At 61.3% G+C, this 9,526-nt stretch overlaps 1 protein-coding gene across 2 annotated transcripts in view; it reads right to left on the bottom strand.

The window, feature by feature from the left end:
* Positions 1 to 2,438: 2,438 nt before the first annotated feature.
* The window catches only part of OPLAH (5-oxoprolinase, ATP-hydrolysing), a 28,384-nt gene continuing 21,296 nt past the window's right edge, over positions 2,439 to 9,526 (bottom strand). Inside the window, exon 4 of one of the 2 annotated variants that reach the window (XM_040696025.2) lies at positions 2,439 to 2,930. In XM_040696025.2, coding sequence (XP_040551959.1) covers positions 2,668 to 2,930 — 263 coding nt within the window. In that variant the 3' untranslated portion in view covers positions 2,439 to 2,667. The remainder of the gene's footprint in view (positions 2,931 to 9,526) is intronic. The other variant, XM_040696026.2, reaches the window with a different exon arrangement.

Genomic DNA, 9,526 nt, shown 5'->3' with positions numbered 1-9,526 from the left:
CCCTCTATGGGTCCCTCTGTGGGTCACTGTGTGGGTCAATGTGTGTCCCTCTATGGGTCAATGTGTGTCCCTCTCTGGGTCCCTCTATGGGTCAATGTGTGGCCCTCTATTGGTCCCCCTATGGGTTCAATGTGTGGGTCAGTGTGTGGGTCAATATGTGTCCCTCTATGGGTCCCCATATGGGTCGATGTGTGGGTCAATGTGTGTCCCTCTATGGGTCCCCCTATGGTCCCCTATGGGTCAATGTGGGTCCCTCTATGGATCCGCCTATGGGTCCCTCTCTGGTCCCCCTATGGGTCCCCCTATGGGTCAATGTGTCCCTCTATGGGTCCCCCTATGGGGCAACGTATGGGTCAGTGTGTGGGTCAATGCGGGTCTCTCTATGGTCCCTCTATGGGTCCCCCTATGGGTCAATGTGTGTCCCTCTATGGGTCCTCCTATGGGTGTCCCTCTCTGGTCCCTCTATGTGTCCCCCTATGGGTCAGTGTGTGGGTCAGTGTGTGTCCCTCTATGGGTCCCTCTATGTGTCCCCCTATGGGCAATGTGTGTCCCTCTATGGGTCCCCCTATGGGTCAGTGTGTAGGTCAGTGTGTGGGTCCCTCTATGGGTCACTGTGTGGGTCAAGTGTGTCCCTCTATGGGTCATGTGTGTCCCTCTCTGGTCCCCCTATGGGTCCCTCTATGTGTCCCCCTATGGGGCAATGTGTGTCCCTCTATGGGTCCCCCTATGGGTCAATGTGTGTCCCCCTACGGGCCCCCTATGGGTCAGTGTGTGTCCCTCTATGGGTCCCTCTATGGGTCCCTCTATGGGTCAGTGTGTGGGTCAATGTGTGGGGGTCCCACCTATGAGTCAGTGTGTGGCCCTCTATGGGTTCCCCCTATGGGTCCCCCTATGGGTCCCCTATTGGGTCAATGTGTGTGTCCCTCTATGGGTCCCCCCTATGGGTCAGGTGTGGGGTCAGTGTGTGTCCCTCTATGGGTCCCTCTATGTGTCCCCCTATGGGTCAATGTGTGTCCCCCTATGTGTCCCCCTATGGGTCAGTGTGTGGGTCAGTGTGTGGGTCAGTGTGTGTCCCTCTATGGGTCCCTCTATGTGTCCCCCTATGGGGCAATGTGTGGGTCAATGTGTGTCCCTCTATGGGTCCCTCTATGGGTCAGTGTGTGGGTCAATGTGTATCCCTCTATGGGTCAATGTGGGTCCCTCTATGGGTCCCCCTATGGGTCAGTGTGTCCCTCTATGGGTCCCCCTATGGGTCCCTCTCTGGGTCCCCCTATGGGTCAGTGTGTGTCCCTCTCTGGGTCCCCTATGGGTCCCCCTATGGGTCAATGTGTGTCCCCCTATGGGTCCCCCTATGGATCAATGTGTGGGTCAATGTGTGTCCCTCTATGTGTCCCCCTATGGGTCAGTGTGTGGGTCAGTGTGTGGGTCAGTGTGTGTCCCTCTATGGGTCCCTCTATGTGTCCCCCTATGGGTCAATGTGTGTCCCCCTATGGGTCCCCCTATGGGTCCCTCTATGGGTCAATGTGTCCCTCTATGTGTCCCCCTATGGGTCAGTGTGTGGGTCAGTGTGTGGGTCAGTGTGTGTCCCTCTATGGGTCCCTCTATGTGTCCCCCTATGGGGCAATGTGTGTCCCTCTATGGGTCCCCCTATGGGTCAGTGTGTAGGTCAGTGTGTGGGTCCCTCTATGGGTCACTGTGTGGGTCAATGTGTGTCCCTCTATGGGTCAATGTGTGTCCCTCTCTGGGTCCCCCTATGGGTCCCTCTATGTGTCCCCCTATGGGGGCAATGTGTGTCCCTCTATGGGTCCCCCTATGGGTCAATGTGTGTCCCCCTACGGGCCCCCCTATGGGTCAGTGTGTGTCCCTCTATGGGTCCCTCTATGGGTCCCTCTATGGGTCAGTGTGTGGGTCATGTGTGGGTCCCCCTATGAGTCAGTGTGTGTCCCTCTATGGGTCCCCCTATGGGTCCCCCTATGGGTCAATGTGTGTCCCTCTATGGGTCCCCCTATGGTCAGTGTGTGGGTCAGTGTGTGTCCCTCTATGGGTCCCTCTATGTGTCCCCCTATGGGTCAATTGTGTGTCCCCCTATGTGTCCCCCTATGGGTCAGTGTGTGGGTCAGTGTGTGGTCAGTGTGTGTCCCTCTATGGGTCCCTCTATGTGTCCCCCTATGGGGCAATGTGTGGGTCAATGTGTGTCCCTCTATGGGTACCCTCTATTGGGTCAGTGTGTGGGTCAATGTGTAATCCCTCTATGGTCAATGTGGGTCCCTCTATGGGTCCCCCTATGGGTCAGTGTGTGTCCCCTCTCTGGGTCCCCCTATGGGTCCCCCTATGGGTCAATGTGTGTCCCCTATGGGTCCCCCTATGGATCAATGTGTGGGTCAATGTGGTGTCCCTCTATGTGTCCCCCTATGGGTCCAGTGTGTGGGTCAGTGTGTGGGTCAGTGTGTGTCCCTCTATGGGTCCCTCTATGTGTCCCCCTATGGGGCAATGTGTGTCCCTCTATGGGTCCCCCTATGGGTCAGTGTGTAGGTCAGTGTGTGGGGTCCCTCTATGGGTCACTGTGTGGGTCAATGTGTGTCCCTCTCTGGGTCCCCCTATGGGTCCCTCTATGGGTCCCCCTATGGGTCAATGTGTGTCCCCCTATGGGTCCCCCTATGGGTCCCCCTATGGGTCAGTGTGTGGGTCAGCGTGTGGGTCAATGTGTGGGTCAGTGTGTGGGTCAATGTGTGTCCCTCTATGTGTCCCCCTATGGGTCAGTGTGTGGGTCAACGTGTGGGTCAGTGTGTGGGTCAATGTGTGGGTCACTGCGCGGGGGCCGTCACTCACTGACCCCGGCCCCACGGTGACGCAGGCTTTGGGCCCCAGGCTGAGCACGCGGCCGTCGCAGCGCTGCAGCAGATTCACCCCGCGGGCGCCCGCAGCTCCGCCTGCACCGACACACAGCTTATGGGGCGCTGTGGGGCGCTGTGGGGCTATGGGGGTATGGGGGGTATGGGGGGGGTATGGGGTTATGGGGGTATGGGGTTATGGGGGCTATGGGGTATGGGGTTATGGGGGCTATGGGGGGTATGGGGGGTATGGGGGCATGGGGGTATGGGGCTATGGGGTTATGGGGCTATGGGGTTATGGGGCGGTATGGGGTTATGGGGGCTATGGCGGTATGGGGGCTATGAGGCTATGGGGGGCTATGGGGGGGTATGGGGTTATGGGGGCTATGGGGTTATGGGGGTGTGGGGGTATGGGGTTATGGGGGGGTATGGGGGCTATGGGGGTATGGGGGTATGGGGGAATGGGGGAAATGGGGGAATGGGGTTATGGGGTATGGGGTTATGGGGGCTATGGGGGTAATGGGGGAGATGGGGAATGGGGGAATGGGGGAATGGGGGGGTATGGGGGGGTATGGGGGGTATGGGGGGTTATGGGGGGTATGGGGTATGGGGTTATGGGGGCTGTGGGGCACTATGGGGGTATGGGGGTATGGGGTATGGGGTTATGGGGGTGTGGGGTTATGGGGGCTATGGGGGCTAATGGGGGTATGGGGTTATGGGGGGGTATGGGGTTATGGGGGGGTATGGGGTTATGGGGATTATGGAGTATGGGGGCTATGGGGTTATGGGGGCTATTGGGGGTGTGGGGCATGGGGGGTGTGGGGTTATGGGGGCTACCGGGGTATGGGGTTATGAGGTTATGGGGACTGTGGGGGCTGTGGGGGTATTGGGTTATGGGGGTTATGGGGGTATGGGGTTATGGGGGTATGGGGGTATGGGGTATGGGGGTATGGGGTATGGGGGTATGGGGGTATGGTGGTATGGGGTATGGGGGGTTATGGGGGGATATGGGGTATGGGGTTATGGGGACTGTGGGGGCTGTGGGGGTATGGGGTATGGGGGTTATGGGGGTATGGGGTTATGGGGTATGGGGGTATGGGGGTATGGGGGTATGGGGGGTTATGGGGGGATATGGGGGTATGGGGTTATGGGGGCTGTGGGGCGCTATGGGGGTATGGGGGTATGGGGTATGGGGTTTGGGGGCTATGGCGGTATGGGGGCTATGAGGCTATGGGGGGGTATGGGGGGGGTATGGGGTTATGGGGGCTATGAGGTTATGGGGATTATGGAGTATGGGGGCTATGGGGTTATGGGGGCTATGGGGGGTGTGGGGTATGGGGGGTGTGGGGTTATGGGGGCTTACGGGGGTATGGGGTTAAAGGGTTATGGGGACTGTGGGGGCTGTGGGGGTATGGGGTTTGGGGGGGCTATGGCGTATGGGGCTATGGGGTATTGGGTGATGGGGTTATGGGGGCTATGGGGTAGGGGGTTATGGGGCCTGTGGGGGTATGGGGGTATGGGGCTATGGGGATATGGGGGTATGGGGGCTATGGGGGTATGGAGGGGTATGGGGGGGGTATGAGGTTATGGGGGGCTATGGGGGGGTATGGGGGGCTATGGGGGTATGGGGGCTATGGGGGCTATGGGTTTATGGGGGCTATGGGGGTATGGGGTTATGGGGCTATGGGTGCTATGGGGTTAGGGGGGCTATGGGGGGGTATGGGGGAAATGGGGTATGGGGTTATGGGGGCTATGGGGGGTATGGGGTTATGGGGGCTATGGGGTTATGGGGGCTGTGGTGGTATGGGGTGGTATGGGGTATGGGGGAGTATGACGGGGTATGGGGTTATGGGGGCTATGGGGTATGGGGTTATGGGGGTATGGGCGGGTATGGGGGGGTATGGGGGTATGGGGTTATGAGGGGGTATGGGGTATGGGGGCTATGGGTTATGGGGGCTGTGGGGGGTATGGGGGTTATGGGGCTATGGGTTAATGGGGCTATGGGGTTATGGGGCTATGGGGACTATGGGGGGCTATGGGGTTATGGGGGCTATGGGGTTATGGGGGCTATGGTGGGGGTATGGGGGAAATGGGGTATGGGGTATGGGGGCTAAGGGGGGTATGGGGTTATGGGGGAAATGGGGTATGGGGTTATGGGGCTATGGGGGGGTATGGGGTTATGGGGGTGTATGGGGGCTGTGGGGTTATGGGGTTATGGGGGGTATGGGGGGGTATTGGGGGTTATGGGGCTGTGGGGGTATGGGCTATGGGGCGGTATGGGCGGGTATGGTGTTATGGTTGTAATGGAGTTATGGGGGCTATGTGGGGCTCTGGGAGCTATGGGGTATGGGGTTGGGGTATGGGTTATGGGGGCTATGGGGTATGGGGGTTATGGGTATGGGGTTAATGGGGGCTATGGGGATATGGGGTTATGGGGTACGGGGGTATGGGGTTATGAGGGGCTATGAAGGCTATGGGGGGTATGAGGGGTATGGGGGGTTATGGGGGTATGGGGTTATGTGGTTGGGAAGCTATGGACGTATGGGTAATGGGTTGGGGTATGGGTTATGGGGGCTAGGGGTATGGGGTAGGGGGCCTGTGGGGTTATGGGGGGGTATGGGGAATGGGGTCATGGGGGGGGTGTGGGAGGGTATGGGATATGGGGTTATGGGGTTATAGGGGCTATGGGGGGGTGTGGGGGGGGTATGGGGTTATGGGGGCTATGGGGTTATGGGGGGGTATGGGGTATGGGGGGTATGGGATTATGGGGATATGGGGGTATGGGGGTATGGGGGGGGCGTGGGGGGGGTATGAGGTTATGGGGGGCTATGGGGGGGTATGGGGGGCTATGGGGGCTATGGGAGCTATGGGTTTATGGGGGCTATGGGGTTATGGGGGCTATGGGGTTATGGGGGCTATGGGGTTATGGGGGCTATGGGGTATGGGGTTATGGGATCTATGGGGCTGTGGGAGCTATGGCGGTATGGGGGCTATGGGGCTATGGGGGGGCAATGGGGGGTATGGGGCTATGGGGGCTATGGGGGCTATGGGGGGCTATGGGGTTATGAGGGCTATGGGGTATGGGGTTGTGGGGGCTACGGGGGGGTATGGGGGGGGTATGGGGTTTATGGGGTTATGGGGGGGTATGGGGGGGGTATGGGGGTGTTATTGGGGTGGGCATGGAGGGTTAAGGGGTGATACGGGATAGCATGGGGTGGGTATGGGGTGTTATGGGGTGTTTTGGGGTGGGTATGGGGTGTTATGGGGTGGGTATGGGGATCTATGGGGTGCTATGGGGTGGGTATGGGGGGCTATAGGGTGTTTTGGGGTGGGTATGGGGTGTTATGGGGTGGGTATGGGGATCTATGGGGTCTTATGGGGTGGGTATGGGGGGCTATAGGGTGTTTTGGGGTGGGTATGGGGTGTTATGGGGGTGGGTATGGGGATCTATGGGGTCTTATGGGGTGGGTATGGGGGGCTATAGGGCGTTTTGGGGTGGATATGGGGTGTTATGGGGTGGTTATCGAGGGGTATGGGGTGGGTATGGGGTGTTGTGGGGTGTTTTGGGGTGGTTTGGGTGCTATGGGGTGTTATGGGGTGTTATGGGGTGAGAATAGGGTGCTATGGGGTGTTATGGGGAGGTTTTGGGGTGGTATGGGGTGTTATGGGGTGGGTATGGGGGGCTATGGGGTATTACGGGGTGTTATGGGGTGAGAATAGGGTGCTATGGGGTGTTTTGGGGAGGTTATGGGGTGCTATGGGGTGCGATGGGGTGGGTATGGGGTGACCATTGGTTGCTATGGGATGGCTATGGGGCCGCTATGGGGTATGGGAAGGGGCAGCCTATGGGGCAGCTCTAGGGTGTGCTATGGCACACATGGGGGGCGGCTATGGGGCCACCCCACAGCACCGCAGAGCTGCCCCACACCCCACCCCATAACACACCCCAAAGTCCACCCCATTTCCCACACACCCCACCCTATAGCCGCCCCATATCCCCCCATAGCGCCCCACAGCGCCCCCTAGCGGCAGTCCTCCACTCCATAGGTCTCAATGCCCCACAGTGCCCCCTAGCGGCCACCTCCCACCCCATAGGGCTGCATTGTACCTCATAGGGCTCAATGACCCCACAGCGCCCCCTAGCGGCCACCGCCCACCCCATAGGGCTGCATTACACCCCATAGGGCTCAATGACCCCACAGCGCCCCCTAGTGGCGGTCCTCCGCCCTATAGGTCCCAATGCCCCACAGCGCCCCCTAGCGGCGGTCCTCCACCCCATAGGGCTCAATGACCCCACAGCGCCCCCTAGCGGCCACCTCCCACCCCATAGGTCCCAATGTCCCACAGCGCCCCCTAGCGGCCACCTCCCACCCCATAGGTCCCAATGTCCCCACAGCGCCCCCTAGCGGCCACCTCCCACCCCATAGGGCTGCATTGTACCCCATAGGTCCCACGGCCCCCCACTGCCCCCCATTGCCCCACGGCCCCCTTCTCACCCTGCATCCCATAGGGCTGCATTATGCCCCATAGATCCCAATGCCCCACAGCGCCCCCTAGCGGCAGTCCTCCACCCCATAGGGCTCAATGACCCCACAGCGCCCCCTAGCGGCCACCGCCCACCCCAAAGGGCTGCATTACACCCCATAGGGCTCAATGACCCCACAGCGCCCCCTAGTGGCGGTCCTCCACCCTATAGGTCCCAATGCCACACAGCGCCCCCTAGCGGCAGTCCTCCACCCCATAGGGCTCAATGACCCCACAGCGCCCCCTAGTGGCAGTCCTGCACCCCATAGGGCTCAATGACCCCACAGCGCCCCCTAGCGGCCACCTCCCACCCCATAGGGCTGCATTGCACCCCATAGGTCCCACTGCCCCCTCTGTCCCCCACCTCCCCCACGGCCCCCCTTCTCACCCTGCATGCCGTAGGGCTGCACTGTACCCCATAGGTCCCACTGCCCCACAGCGCCCCCTAGCGGCAGTCCTCCACCCCATAGATCCCAATGCCCCACAGCGCCCCCTAGCGGCAGTCCTCCACCCCATAGATCCCAATGCCCCACAGCGCCCCCTAGCGGCAGTCCTCCACCCCATAGATCCAAATGCCCCACAGCGCCCCCTAGCGGCCACCTCCCACCCCATAGGGCTCAATGACACCACAGCGCCCCCTAGCGGCCACCTCCCACCCCAAAGGGCTGCATTACACCCCATAGGGCTCAATGACCCCACAGCGCCCCTAGTGGCGGTCCTCCACCCTATAGGTCCCAATGCCACACAGCGCCCCCTAGCGGCAGTCCTCCACCCCATAGGGCTCAATGACCCCACAGCGCCCCCTAGTGGCAGTCCTCCACCCCATAGGGCTCAATGACCCACAGCGCCCCCTAGCGGCCACCGCCCACCCCATAGGGCTGCATTGCACCCCATAAATCCCAATGACCCCAGCGCCCCCTAGCGGCCACCTCCCACCCCCATAGGGCTGCATTACACCCCATAGGGCTCAATGACCCTACAGCGCCCCCTAGGCGGCCACCTCCCACCCCCATAGGGCTCAATGACCCCACAGCGCCCTCTAGTGGCGGTCCTCCACCCCATAGGTCCCAATGCCCCACAGCGCCCCCTAGCGGCAGTCCTCCACCCCATAGGGCTCAATGACCCCACAGCGCCCCCTAGCGGCCACCTCCCACCCCATAGGGCTGCACTGCACCCCATAGGTCCCAATGTCCCCACAGCGCCCCCTAGCGGCCACCTCCCACCTCATAGGGCTCAATGACCCCACAGCGCCCCCTAGCGGCCACTGCCCACCCCATAGGGCTGCATTACACCCCATAGGGCTCAATGACCCCACAGCGCCCTCTAGTGGCGGTCCTCCACCCCATAGGTCCCAATGCCCCACAGCGCCCCCTAGCGGCAGTCCTCCACTCCATAGGTCTCAATGCCCCACAGCGCCCCCTAGCGGCCAGCTCCCACCCCATAGGGCTGCATTGCACCCCATAGGCCCCAATGTCCCCACAGCGCCCCCTAGCGGCCACCTCCCACCCCATAGGGCTCAATGACACCACAGCGCCCCCTAGCGGCCATCTCCCACCCATAGGGCTGCATTGCACCCCATAGGTCCCAATGTCCCCCACTGCCCCCCACTGCCCCCCTTCTCACACTGCATGCCGTAGGGCTGCATTATGCCCCATAGGTCCCAATGCCACACAGCGCCCCCTAGCGGCAGTCCTCCACCCCATAGGGCTCAATGACCCCACAGCACCCCCCTGGCGGCCACCTCCCACCCCATAGGGATACACTGTACACCATAGGTCCCAATGCCCTACAGCGCCCCCTAGCGGCCACCTCCCACCTCATAAGGCTCAATGACCCCACAGCGCCCCCTAGCGGCCACTGCCCACCCCATAGGGCTGCATTACACCCCATAGGGCTCAATGACCCCACAGCGCCCTCTAGTGGCGGTCCTCCACCCCATAGGTCCCAATGCCCCACAGCGCCCCCTAGCGGCAGTCCTCCACCCCCTAGGGCTCAATGACCCCACAGCGCCCCCTAGCGGCCACCTCCCACCCCATAGGGCTGCACTGCACCCCATAGGTCCCAATGCCCTACAGCGCCCCCTAGCGGCCACCTCCACCCCTATAGGTCTCAATGACCCCCACAGCGCCCCCTAGCGGCCACCTCCCACCCCCATAGGTCCCAATGTCCCA

The sequence above is a fragment of the Gallus gallus genome, chromosome 2 (assembly GCF_016699485.2).
Source record: "Gallus gallus isolate bGalGal1 chromosome 2, bGalGal1.mat.broiler.GRCg7b, whole genome shotgun sequence".
NCBI lineage: Eukaryota > Metazoa > Chordata > Aves > Galliformes > Phasianidae > Gallus > Gallus gallus.
This window is presented reverse-complemented; position numbering and strand designations above follow the sequence as displayed.